This window comes from Falco cherrug, chromosome 15 (genome assembly GCF_023634085.1).
Source record: "Falco cherrug isolate bFalChe1 chromosome 15, bFalChe1.pri, whole genome shotgun sequence".
In the NCBI taxonomy this organism is placed as follows: domain Eukaryota; kingdom Metazoa; phylum Chordata; class Aves; order Falconiformes; family Falconidae; genus Falco; species Falco cherrug.
Genome location: NC_073711.1, coordinates 22596909 through 22611230, shown reverse-complemented (window position 1 = coordinate 22611230; position 14322 = coordinate 22596909). Strand labels below are relative to the sequence as shown.

General features: G+C 38.5%; 1 protein-coding gene across 5 annotated transcripts in view; it reads right to left on the bottom strand.

Annotated features, from left to right (window-relative positions):
* The window catches only part of LOC102058672 (fibronectin type-III domain-containing protein 3a-like), a 233106-nt gene that overhangs the window by 5599 nt on the left and 213185 nt on the right, over positions 1-14322 (bottom strand). For all 5 annotated transcript variants that reach the window (XM_055727293.1, XM_055727294.1, XM_055727291.1 and 2 more), the window contains 17 exons: positions 12735-13007; positions 11263-11318; positions 9926-10080; positions 9585-9644; positions 7939-8077; positions 6842-6895; positions 6016-6137; positions 5757-5931; positions 5422-5508; positions 4965-5103; positions 4365-4433; positions 3998-4116; positions 3792-3897; positions 2973-3148; positions 2050-2163; positions 1030-1179; positions 398-678 (listed from right to left, as the gene is read on the bottom strand). In XM_055727293.1, the coding sequence (XP_055583268.1) occupies positions 398-678; positions 1030-1179; positions 2050-2163; positions 2973-3148; positions 3792-3897; positions 3998-4116; positions 4365-4433; positions 4965-5103; positions 5422-5508; positions 5757-5931; positions 6016-6137; positions 6842-6895; positions 7939-8077; positions 9585-9644; positions 9926-10080; positions 11263-11318; positions 12735-13007 (2275 nt within the window). The remainder of the gene's footprint in view (positions 1-397; positions 679-1029; positions 1180-2049; positions 2164-2972; positions 3149-3791; positions 3898-3997; positions 4117-4364; positions 4434-4964; positions 5104-5421; positions 5509-5756; positions 5932-6015; positions 6138-6841; positions 6896-7938; positions 8078-9584; positions 9645-9925; positions 10081-11262; positions 11319-12734; positions 13008-14322) is intronic.

Here is a 14322-nt window from a genome sequence, read left to right as displayed (position 1 = left end):
GAACTAAGCTTTAACCAAGACTAAGCACGTGACACCGGAACAGCTGCTCTACTCTTGGTCCCTATAATCATCCTCTTTTGGTGAGATAAACTCATAATTATATGCATTGCTTCAGAATAAAAAAAAATTCTAATCCCAGAAAACTTAGAATAAAGCCTTAACTTCGAGACAGAACATCCGCCTTAACACAACAATCTTAACTCTTGCTGCTAAAACATCGTGGTTTCATTCTGGATGTGACAATTCTGTCTTGTTTTTTGGAGTTGCAGAGTGAATTAGGCAAATAGTCTGTAAGCCGAACGAAAAATCATTCTAAAAATTTAAAACCCTACCCTCAAAGCTATTGATTAAAAAAATCCTGCAAATGTGGTTTCAGAATAAAATGATTAATTATTACCTGTACAGAGTGTCAGGCAGCAGATTCTCAAGAACATGGCTTGTATTTCTGCCAACAGTTACCAGCTGCTTTTCCCCATATTCTATATTATATCCAGTGATCTCTGACCCATGACAACACGGTTCTTCCCATTGAATTGCAAGGCACGTTGATAAAGGAAGAAAAATTTCCATTTGATCTTCTTCAAGTAAATGCAGTACTGACACTGCTGCAGGCACCGACGCGGGGGTTGTCACCACAGCAGCCTCACCGAACAACCCAACTCCAGCGACATTCACAGCCTGAAAGGGAGACGTTTACCCAATCTATGTTTTTTCTAACCAGGCACGTCTATCATGCTTCCTTTTGCATGCAACAAAATGCAGTTTGGAAGAGAATGGAAAATCTCCTGAATAAAATGTAAACACGGCAAAATTTCTGGTATTTCATGCAACACTGGATCTAAACCTCTTTTCTAGATACATGGAGTTACGAAGGACTTGGGGAGAAGGGAAAGTATATTTACCAGTTACCTTCTATATTTCATCAGCAGGTGACGGTACATCATTTTATTCATTTCTAGCTGAAGTTTTTCTTCAAGCTGTATGTACTTGTTCACAGGCTTAGTAACATGTAACAAATGCTTCTCTTACCTGTACTCTGCAATAGTAAGTGGTTGCAGGTGTGAGACCTTTTACTTCATAACTCTGGCAAGGGCCAGTGTAAATGATATGCATCGACCCTTCCGCCTGTCCCCAGTCCAGCCTGTATTCACTGATTTCTGCACCATTGCACGCAGGGCTCTGTGGGTTTAAGTCACAAACTTTCTTTCAGCTGTTGCACATACACACATGCACCATACAGGCGTGATCCCCTGTCACAATGAATAGAGACACTGGAAAGGAAGCACTGGGCTTGAAACCTGAGGGCTTTTCCACCACAGCCAAGGGCATGATTTTAACTTCAGCTTATTAAAAGGTTTCCATCTAGACACACGTCTGCAACAACACCACAATTCAGACCAGAATTCTGAATCAGAGCATCACAGCCTGGTTTGGGCTGGGAGGGAGCTGACAGCCCCCCGAGCCCCAATCCCCGCCAGGGGCAGGGACACCTCCCACCAGCCCAGGTTGCCCCCAGCCCCATCCAGCCTGGCCCTGAGCACCCCCAGGGACGGGGCACCCACAGCTGCTCTGGGCAGCCTCTGCCAGCGCCGCCCTCACGGGGAAGGATTTCTTCCTAATATCTACTTAAATTTACCCTTGGTCAGTTTAAAGCCATTCCCCCTTGTCCTGTTGCTACAGGCCCTACTAAAAAGTCTGTCCCCATCTTTCTTCCAAGCCCCCTTGCAAGTACTGAAAGGCCACTATAAGGTCTCCGCAAAGCCTTCTCTTCTCCAGGCTGAACGACTCACCATCTCTTACCACCTGGATAAACTAAATATATTATATATTAGTTACCATAAGGAGGATTAAATGTCACCCAGTTCATTCAGTTAATATGGAAATTCACAGCTGACATTTACAAGACCAATGTACACCTCTGTAAAGAAATGGGCTTAGAATATTCCAGCTCTACATTTGTTATTTCTTCCATTTCTGTGTATCAGATGTGTCACCACCACTAAAAGCCACATATTAATTTGCGCATTACTGAAAATCATTAACACCTACCTCCCATGAAACTACAGCACAAGTTGCACTTTTGCAAGTTACCAGGGGTTTGCAACATTGATCAGGGGGTCCTGGAGCAGTAGAGATCTCTGCTTTGTCAGAGTGAGGGCCAAACTGCAAGAAAATACAATTGCATCAATACAGCAACTGCAGTAGAGCAAACACTGATGTGCAAGGATATGAGCTGAAGAAAACAAATTATTTTCAACTTTATAAATAAATAAATAGAGGAGTTCAGTGCTTATTTCCACAGCACCGTTTAAGATTCCTTTCAGGTAGTCTACTCTAAAAGCTGGCCCTGTGCCTACAGGGTATCTGTAATCCTCCCACTGCTATGGTTTCGCAGTCCTCCTTCCCCTGTAGCCAGGCTCTGGCTTCCAGAAGCGGCTGGGTACTGTTTCAAAAAGCTTTTTACGTGACCAACATTCATCCCAACCTTTTTCAAACCTGGCATTATTTGAACACACCCCTCCCTACACAATAGAGTTCCCACACCGCTGATCCGCAGAGGCTACACTAATTGTAAAACACGAGGCAATTTCTTAAGACACAAACATTAAGTGGTTATTCACAGCCAGAAATGCAGGGTTTAAACTGCAGTCAAAGACATGACTAAAAGTAGGAAGAGAACGTCTAGCACTAACTTTGGACTAGTTACTTTCAGCACTGGCAGTAACCCAGTAAACGACAACAGAAACACAACACCGTGAACATCCCCTTAGGGCTGAAGGAAGGACTGAACGTCCCTGACATTTATTGATTCTTCTTTAAATCGTGGGTTTTTACGCTGCAAGAAATTGTGCTCCTTCAACAGAACTACAATAGACGCTACAAAATACTATCAGGCTTTTAAGACAGTAGTATCATTACTATCTCTTGTGTAAAAAAAAAACCAGATCCCATTAGCACAGTCGGTTGGTTACCCCAACTTTATTTGCTGCTCGTATCCAGAAGCAATACATTCTCCCTGGAAGCAGATTGTTGACTACGTATTCAGATGCTGGACCCTGATACACTTGTCTGCGTTCATCCTGTTCAGAGTTTGCCATCTCTATAATATATTCCGTAATGTCAGAACCTCCATCTACAGATGGTGGGCCTATAAAACAAAAAGAGATTTTTTCCCCTATTAATTTCAGAAAGCACTTTTTCTTCCAAGTAGTTTCTAATCAGCATTCTCAAGCTAAAAGTTGAGCAAGATGAATTCTAAAAGTTAAGAGTGCAGGCTTTATCATATATCTGAGCAGAAACACTTCTGAAGCTTGCTTTTTCCCCTGCAGTTACTGATAGACTACTTTAAGATGGCCTTCATAATTTCTTCAGATATTTTCCACACGTTTCCTTCAAAACACATGGTATCTTCATTACTTTTTTCATTACCTCCTTTACTGAGATCAAAGTAAGAAAAAGAGGGTTGATTTTTAAATTGCCAAACACGTGTCAAGTAATGAGGCAGCTGGCAAGCTTTCTCACTGAAAGACATTTATGTCTGCTTAAGTCTCACCATATCATTGCACATGCATGCATCGGCAAATCACAGGCAGTTAACAAGCTTTGGTCATCTTAAAAAAACACCCTAAAATAACCCAACAAAACCCAAACAACTAAGGACACGGACTACATATAAATATATAGATATATATATTTTTTTTTTTTTCCCCTGAAGACTTCTACAGATTTTTAATTTGTGTTATGACATTTAAAATCAGGAAAGTATTTTGCTCAGAAACACTGGAGCTTACCCCACTGTAAAGTGATTTCCTTGGGCTTAGCTTTGCCTGCCAGGCATGGAACATGACACGGTCCAGGAGGAACAGCTGATGTTGTAACAGTCATAACATCAGAAGCCTAGCAGTAATACACATTATTTTAGAGTGGAGACACAAAACAAAATGTCACTAAAACATAAATGGAAACAGTTTTCAGAAGCAATTTTCATTTTTCTCACCTGGCTTTCACCACCTTTACTGACACAATAAACTCTCATCCTGTATGACGTCCCAGGCTTGAGGTGATCACAGACATGTTCCCTCTGGGGACCACTGTATATGCTGTCCCATTTACTTCCTGAGGAAAGAAAGAAAATACTTTCTACTACAAACTTTTGCAAAAATAAACCTTGAAAATTCTCTCACACCATTATTAATTAAGTCAAGCCACAGGATCAAATTTGAATGATCAACTATGCAGAGAACATGTGCAACACAACATACACATGAAAACAGAACAGGAATTGTGAAAGCAATGAGTAGCGAGTGCATCAGTACACTGAATTAACACACAAGCTGAATTAGTACTGAAAGATGATTGCTTACCAACTGATGTTTCTGAGATTTCCAAGAAGTATTTAGAAATGTCTGATCCTCCATTATCTTTGGGTGGTTCTGAAAGAAACCAACATATCTTCTGTAATTGAGCTGAAGATAAAACCAATGCGTTGTTTTGTTACCAGCTTTTCCAGAAAACTTATTCATTCCTTGTAGAATATTCAAGCAGAAAACTCAATTCAAACAGAAACAGAAAACTTCTGTATCCACGGTACATTTTCCAATTAATCGTGAATATGCTAGAAAGAAAAGTAACTAAGCAAATACTGCCAATGTCAGGGATCACCTTTTGTTTTTAAGAATGAATGAAAATTATTTAAGCATCACATCTAGAGGCTACCATAACTGTGGCTACCACAACAGCCTTGCCTGCTTCTCTAAAATGAAAAAAGGAAAACACTACTTTTGTACAACAACCCCAAAAGAAACCAAGCTGCCATTTTTTGGTAATGCTTTCTCCTGCAGTAACAACATCTGCAGAGACAAATAATTAGCCTGAATTCGCCTCTTTTTTTTTAATGTGCATTGGTGAGTGACTGCACAGACATAGACAGCACTCAAATACAGCACTAACAAAAGGTAACCTACCCCACGTAACTTTCACACTGTGTGAATGGATCTTGCCCTTCACGGTCGGTTTACTTGGTGGTCCAGGTTTGTCAGGATTGGTGCTATGTTCTACCACCTCACTAGGACTACTTTTTCCTTCGCTGTTGTAGGCAAAGAGCTGTTTCAGGAATGAAGAGAATACATAATAAATGCTTTATTTAATGACAGGTAATATTCTGCTGATCTACAAAATTCTTCTATGAAAAAACCTCCAACCAAAATCCCAAGAAAAGGCAACAATTTAAAAGAAAACAAAACTAGCTAGTGCAAAAAAACCGTCGATCTGTATTATGCTTTCACCAAAACCTACTACAACAGAAGTATTACAGGTAATTTTCTGCTGCCTCCACAGAAAGTGTCTTAGCTGCGCGAAAACACTGAAACTCCAGAAAAGCATACAGTCATAATTAAATTTGAAACAAAATATAGTACAAACCCTAAACTTGTAGGATGTACTCCTCCTAAGATTTCTTAAAGTGCATGAGAGCTCATCTCCGTTGTACTGTGGCTGGAAACCATAACCCTGTAAACGAGGGAAAATAAGAACACACACAGTCACTAATTTTCCACAATAAACCAAAACCCAGCTCAGGTCGATCAAATATTATTTTTAGCTTGAACTTCACCTTTGTTTCATTGAGTACATGTAATACTTGCCAACTGTTGCTGTATTTTGCAGCACTTTTATTTAAAAGTAAAATACAAAGTTAATTTTATTTGAGCACCACTGTGTATCACGCTTTTACACACGTAACAAACCCCAGCACTTACAGAGCCTTCTTCTTCCATGTCTAAACTGTAAGTGAGAGAGTCATCTGAGGACACCCCACTGGGTGGGCTCCACTTTACTGACAGCCAGGTCACCCCTGCTTCGACAAGCACGGGGGGTGGTGGGGCTGGTGGGACAATTCCAGCTGTATAGTATGTCACTGTCTCGCTGAACCCACTGGAAAAATAATTTTAAGAATTGTTAAAAGCAGCAGATGTGGCTGATCAGAAAATAAATGGTATGATAAATTGTGTTCATTACCTCATTCCAATATCATTTTTAGCAGCTAATCTGAGCGAGTATTTTGTAGAAGGAGAGAGTTTTGTAAGTTTATGCTGCTTCAGATGCCCGTAGTAGCATTCTTTGAAGGGTCCATTCTTCCCCTTTAAAGAAGTGAGAGAAACCTGAGGGGTTTTTTGCATGGGGACTGCATGCTCCCTGCTAAGGTCAACTTCTTCACTCTAAATCTTCCTAAACTTCATTTCACTAATTTAACAAAAATGAAAAAAACTAACCCAACAAAACCCACCCAAACCCAAACCCAACATATGAGTAAGCCTAAAGAATGTAACAAGCTAACACCACCACGGTCACACTGAGCATGCTGATAGTTATCCTGAGATTTCCTGATAACAAAACCACATTCCGAGATACCCGTTTATTTTTCGGCACTGTAGATTTCACAAAATGGTAACAAATTACTACAGTTGAAAGCAACACAAATTTTTGAAGTTTTTTATCACTTTGGAATATGTTTCAGTAAGAATTTCAAAAGCCAAGTGGTATTTGTGACAGCTACTGAAGACACAAGCCAAATGCTCATTCATTTAATGCCTAGGCTTTGCTTAATGAAGCTCTGAAAGACAAGAACCAAATGAAGGAGCTTTACGCTGTCCTCTCAGAGGATCTGAAAGGATTGTCTGCCTTTTTTTTTTTTTTTATTCAAGCTTTTAAATTGGCTTGTCCCTTTAAAACTGTCTGGACAGTTACACTGGAAATAGCTGACGTACCTAAGCAAAAGGTATTTTTAAGTATAATTGGTCTACAGATGTCATTATGATTTTTTTTGTACTAGAAAAGGTCTTACCTCATCCCATTCTAAAAGAAAATTAGTTATTTTGGAACCATTGTCATTTGAGGACTGAAAAATAAAGAAACAATGAAAAAAGTTAAAATCAAATGGTTGATGTTTTTGCACATTAAAAAACATGTCAGCAATTTAGTTTAATATACTCCAACTGCCTTTAAAAACAAGATATTTAGTGTTGAGCTGAAAGGAATCTGCAGGAGGCATAGAGAATAGCTCTCTTCCACAAACGTGCTTGTGATCTGAAAGTCTACTGTGGGCACAGACACAATTATTCGGTAAAGTGAGTCAGAAAGGGTAAAAACTAGTAGGTATTTTAACTGGTTTCATTCCTCATTCCTGATGGCTCTCCAGGCAGCTATACTACTTCTATTAATTCTGATAGTTTAGAATATGAACTTATGAATAGTTTTACTTTAGGATTAATCCAAATTATATTCTTAGAGCTTTTTTCCTTGTGTCCTAGCACTGTGTGTTTGCCAACTGTCAACAGACGAGCAACATTTGCACTTGTTATGACATACAAATTGGGAAACTCCTTCATTTTTTCAAGTACAGGTTACACAAATATTTTAACTGAAGTGATTTAGATATAAATTGCTTTCCAGGTGTAAGTGTAGTAATAAGAAAAACACTAAAAGACAAGAAAACACAGTTACCAAGAAGTCTTCACAGATAACATATATATTGAAAAGTCAGATTAAAAAAATTAAAGTTACAAACTAACCAAAGGAATTTACTTTGAACGGGTCAGAATAACCATAAGAACTCTGAATTATAATGTTAAGTCATATGTATTTATCATCCAAGAACCCCAAGCAAAAATACACATGCTTCAGCCTCTCCTATGCTGCCAGTTCAGAAGAGAACTTTCCTATGGAATATCCTGCTCCTACTTGGAGACACCTGCTCCTAACTGTCACACTAAAGCCATACACATGAAGCTAAGGAGACAATGAAAGGAAGAGGAAGGAACAATCATGATTTTAGTTATCAGTCTCAACTGCGCAACTTAAAAGCCAACACCTAAAGTACACACTAGATTACTGACACAGCTAATTTAAACATACCACACATGAACACACCAGACTGCTTACCTTCCACTGCAAACTCAGGCTGTTTTTCGTTCTGTTAATGAGTTTCGGTGCAGCTGGACAGTCTGGCTCACAACTTTCTGTAGTGAAACTCACTAATTCTGAAATGGATTCTTTTATGGAACTGCTGGTTGCTGAAACTCTGAACAAAGGACAATTAATTATGATGCTATTGCATTAGCACCTAAAAATTTAAGCAAAGGGTTGTCAACTTTAGAAACGCACTTAATCACAAGCAGTGGTTACAGCAACAAGACCAGCTTGCTCCCGACATAGGAGACAAGTGCCCAATCCCTCTTCTTTCAGATCATTGATTTTAAGAGACAACAATTTCATGTCTCTTTATTCAGGAAGAAACAACAGAAAGTGAGGTTACAATGTTGCTCCAAGTTCTAGTAACTGATGCCCACATCATAACACTGCTATCTGTTCTGTGCTCAGGGAGACAAGGGCATGCTGACAAGAGCGGAGTGATGGAGATCACATAGGTACACTTACTGATCTTGAAGACTCCATTTGGCACCCTTCATTTACTTTACAATTGCTATCTAGCACAGTGGAGATATTTTAGTGATGAAATACACATGGGAGGCATGATGAAAATTACAGTAAGTATTACCAAATGGTAACAGAACACCTGACTTGAATCTTTTGATAAAAAGACCTTGAGATTCAAATACGGACAACACTTGTACAAAAGTATGGATACTGAAATGGGCTAAATCAGCTGTTCAGGCAATAAACCCACATTTGTCAGTGCAATTGTTAAACAGGATAGAAACTCAAGAACAGCACTGCTCATTTATGTTTGTTTTTGAAGAGCAATGACTTGACTAATTTGTCAGAAATACTGTCCATCTAATCAGGCCAATGGTAGGTAAAATAAAGCTTGCCTGCATGGAAAGCAACAGCATGAACCAAACACACACCAAGTGCAAATGGAGCTGTGCTGGGTAACTCGCTCAGAACTCCTGCAGTTTAAGAATCTGAGTTTACTTCAGCAAGTCTTAAAACTTGCCTCCTCCTGTGCCCAAGCATTTGAGGAGCTCTCTTCTGCTACTGGATCACAGTGTTCTCTAAGCTTGTTTAACCAGCTTGTCTTTTTCCTGACCAGTTAAACATCTCCAGTAATGCTTATTTACTCTACGTGGCAATTCTTGAATGTCACGTCTTGTTCCCTTGTAACACAGCATCTAAGTTCTCCCAATTTCAACCAGTTTCCACTTCCCCCCTTGCACTGCTACTGAAGTCTGCAGTTTAAAAGAAGCAACTTTGCAAATCAAGCTGACAAGTCAGACTTGCAAATCCATGTTCAAAGCTAAATTATTATTTACCACTGCCTTCAGCCTACAACAATCTCTTTCACTGAGTCCACTCTTGTTCTAAAAAATACCAACAGAGAATAACTTCAGTCTGTATCTGAGAAACACGAAGAGACAGAGAAGATGGTAGGGAAGAAAATGAGGTTACATTTTAATGAAAATAGAAGACAAGTGAGAATTCAGATAGCAAAATAGTGTCCATAGCTACGCTATTTTTGTAGAATATTCCTCAAGTTATTTGCGATCACACCTTTTTCATGAAGCCACAACAATTTTCTAACTCACATATCAACAAAAACATTAAGTATTTAATTCCCAGCAGCATACCTGGCATGATAATCAGTTGCTGGCCTGAGATCAGGGAGTGTAATTGTTAATTCTTCCCCACTGTGAAAAGGGGAAGAAAAAAAAAAAAAAAGAAAAAAGTGTTACAGCTCTTCCTTATACTTTAGAAGAATAAAAGCTTATTGAAAAGCAAAACCATGTAGCGCACATTTAATTTTCATGTTTCCCATTGTCCATGTAACTCTTAGTGATATTACTTAATATTTATTTCATGTGAAGTAGGTAGGTCTGCAAGTCAACAAACAGCTCCTGATAGAGAGATTGCTGATCGGTTAATGTTTTTAAACATTGGTATTGTGCTTAAATGAAGAAACTAAACTTACACATAGACAGATTTAAATTTTCCATTTTTACCACTGTTGGATATTGCTACTTCAAATGTAAATGCTGCTGGACTATGACTATGGCTCTCTCCATTCTGTGAACTAACTGGGAGATTCCAGGACAGAACGGCTGATCTTGCTTGTATATCAGAAACCTATTAAAAGCATAAATAATGCAAGTAAGTTTGCTTTCTGTAATAAAAGGTATATTAGTCAATAACACGGTGTCCCTAGTTTGCCTATGAAGTTCCTCAGTGGAGGAATTCTTTACCTTTGCAGTGGAAATACCGAGTCATCATCTGAATTTAAATTATTTCCTCTTTTCACTTCTAGAATACCATCTTAAAGGATTTCCCTTCAAACACTAAACAAACAGACAGACCCACTACATTGCCTCCGTGTATGAAGACAAAAATCTGTATTTCACCTGTGCTGTTTGCATCACTCATCTAGAGCAAATTTTCAGATTTGGAGTCTTGAATGCTGACGCAAGATCTATACTTCGGCAGTCAGATGGCCTAACTTTCTAACTCTATCACAACTCCCTCACATAACCTTAATATTTAACTACTAAGCTACAGGATAGCAAGAGGCTCTGATTTTAAGTGCTTATGACTAAAACTTTTGGTCTAAGTTTTTTGCTACTTAATGCCCATACTCCAAATTTTCTGTGACAAAGTCAACACTTTGCTTCTGTTCGCATTAATTACAGATGTCAGAAGCAGCAATGAACAAATGCTACTGTCAAGCTGGAGCAGAACACCACAACCCTTGCTTACTGTATAGATAATGCAAAGAAGTTACATTAAACGTGCTCAAGATCAAAAATATCAGTGCAGTACTAGCCTTTTAGACACTGAAATTAACATCACCAGACTCCAATTTACTAAAAGTATTTAAATACTCAAATATTTGCTCCAATTTCTAAACATAACATAAAAAGATGATCTGCTTTTGTAAGTTCTATTCCCAATACTCTTAAATCCTCTGAGGGGAGGATGGTTCCAAGAGAAGATAAGACTCCCATTAGTTTAGCAGGCCCCTGGTTTGCAAGGTACTGAAGCCCTTGCATACACTAGACAACTTCAACAGTGGATATATATTCTCGGCTTACAGACTGGGAAACTGAGTCAGCCAGACTGTTTTCAGAGAGTTGAGAAATAGTGGGTTTCCATAGCATGGTTGCTTTTCCCAGCTATGAACTCTGACAACTAAAATACGTTTTGTCTATTACGAAAATAAACCACTAAGAAAAAAAAGAGATCAATAAGACATATGTTACTTTATAGAAAGAATATAAAGACAGAAAATAAGGGTATTTTAAGGATATTACTTACGACTGGCTTGCCAATGCTCAAGTGAATATCACATTTCTTGGATTCTGTGTCAGATTCTGAAATTTCAAATACAAAACAGATTACCAAAAACCCCAAGAGTAAACCAGTCTGTTACAAAAATGCCACCACAAGATGGAGTTCGCCTCATTAAGAGTTTAACAATAGTACTTATTGTGCAAAGTTCATTTCCCCTGTTTGTTTTGGCTGTGTGAGGGGTAGAAACATGAACTATCCAAAACTAACAGTGTTACAAAACCCCTTTTAGTACATCCTGCACAAAGGGTATATTTTCCTAATCTGAGCATAAATGGGTTTTCTTTGACAACACAAAAACATTCCTCCAAAAATGGAAGGTGTTCAAAAAATGATAATAAGTTCTTATCTCTCTATTGTATGTGCTTTCCTTAAATATCTATTGCAAAACACTTGGTCTCGGTCTAATTTGGAAGCCAGATCGAAATTGCACACTAAAAATACATAAAGGTACTGAAAGGGTTACATCTGTAAGCTGAATCCTATCTTTGCAATTGTCCACGTCGAACAATACAGGATGTTATTCTGGCCACATACACATTTCCCCCCCCCCCCCCCCCCCCCCAATAAATCTGTATTAAGACAAAGCTTTAATCAAGTATATTTTTCATCCTTGAAACAAGCTGGATAAAAGCTTCCACCTCTGCTTACTTCTCAAGATACAAAGTCAGATTTCTCTTTATTTCTCTAACCAAAGAGTTACCAGTGACACTGACAAGGACTAGACTTCACAGCCCAACAAGACCGCTTAAATGAGGACACATACACCCCCCCAAACTCTAAAAGACAAACAAATGATTTAAGGAATCATGATAAGAAACTTTCCGCATTTCAGTGACACTTTCAAACCAAGAGGAAAGACAACAATATCATATATAAGCTATACCTGCATATACTAATATATCGTAAATAGCCACAAGCTATTTTAAAAGCTCAAACATTCATTTGAGCAGAATAACGCATTGAACTGAAACGACAACTGATCAAACAGCAACCTGTACAGACAGTTGCTCAAACCTTCCTATTCCCTGTAGTTTTAAGTAACTCAGAGTCATGTGAAAAGTACCACAAAGAATGACACCAGAAGTCTTTTATGCAAGTACCCACAGGTCATCCTTGCTTGGAGTAGTGGTCAGTCCCGGGTTAGAAAAGGTACACAAGGAAAAAAAAAAAAGTTTCAAATTAAATCTTCCTGAAGATCTTATTTGAGAAATCTCAAATGAACACACTTGACATTACTATGATTTCTAGAGGGGAAAAAACCTAAACATAATTAAAAGTATTTCAGGCTTTCTCTAATCCTGAACAGCTAAAGACATCTACAAATTAATTTTTTTCAGAAACTGTTTTGCAATGAACTTACAGCATCTTCTGTTACAAAAGACTCTAGATTTTTTTTTTTTTTCTTTTTCTTTTTTTACCCTGTCAATGCAACCTACCTCCCACCTCTGCATCTGGACTGCCCTTTGTTTTTCCTATCTGCTTCTGCTTTAGTGGTCCTCCTGCCCCTTGCTGCCCCTTTCCATTTCCATTCTGAATTGTTGCATTGGAAGAATTAACAACTTTATGTGGTGAAGATGGAGGGCTGTTAAGTTTATTGTTAGTATGACTACTAGCTTGTCTGTCTTTTAGTCTTTTCTTCAGGTGTTCTTGCATTTTGAGACTCCTTTCATCTCGCTGAATGAAGTTTGTCCTTCCATGAGAACGAGGTTCTACAGAGAAAGGAGAATTTACTTCATTATTCAGTACAATTTATTTGACATCTGAGAAACGCTTTGTAAGTTAGAAGAATAACTGCAGTAAAACCAGAACTTGAAAACCCACAGAACTTCACTGTGCTTGCTTTGCCAGTCTGTAGATGCGTGGAGCTGCATGGCTCACATAACGTCAGCTTGGGGCATCTGTGAAGTCCCAAGGAGTTTTACAGCTGATACTCAGGGGTCTCTGGGCAGCTGAGCAACAGACAAGAAACACACACGTACCGCACTGCTGACTGGTAGAGCTTTGCTAAACCTTAGGAACCTCACCTGATAAAGAGTTTATGGATTGGCCTCAGATCAGTGTATGACCATAAAGATCAGTTAGCAGGAGAAGAACACACCTGGAGGTTTAATTCTGGTTTTAAAACAGTCAATGTTAGCCACGATGCTACAGTAAAACACCCAAAATATCTGCAAACTTCCATTTTTCCTATTTAACGCATATCCAAATTGCTGGGTTTTTTTTTTTCTTTTTCTTAAAAATTATTTTTCATCACTTGCTGAGTTCAGGTTGGTTTTTTTGTTTGTTTGTTTTAAATGTAATTCTTCAGGCCTTTCTCTTTTGTTAGCTGCTCAAGATTACCCCTTACAGCTGCCTTCCCTGACACAGCCATCCATGCACATTTTCGAAGAAGTGTAAGCAAATTTAGGACCCAAACTGACTTTTTAAAACATAGTTTGGGTTCTATTGAATATTCTACCCTAGAAGTGAGCTGAAATAGCTTGATTACTAATTTAAACTTAAGATAGTGAATGGTCTTACATATTCTAATTTCTTTGTGTCAAATGCCTGTTCATATAATAAGGCTTACAACTTGGTTTAATTCAGCAGTGACCCCAGTCTTCCACTGAAGTATTGCTTCACTTGTATTTTAAACATAGAGTGGACTTGCACTTCATCCTCCAACATGGATTACTGTGTTTTTCAGTTGATGTATGGTATTCTCATTTTCTTTCCAGTCATACCTGAACTTTGCCTAGTCAAAAATATACATTAATGTGTCACATTAAACGCATTTTCAGAATACTTCATGCCCAAGCTGTGACAAAACACAGCAGTTTTGGAGAGCGGAATTTTAGATGAAGGTAGAAGCAATCATTGTGGCACTTACAGTTAACAAAAGTGGATCCATGAAAAATATACACAGTATTAGAACACTTTTAAGTTACTGTTTTTGCATTGAATTCTTAAAAACTGAACAGCAGAAGATTTAAACTTCATAAAAATCATACTTCACACACACAGAGTGCCTTCAGACCAGACTCC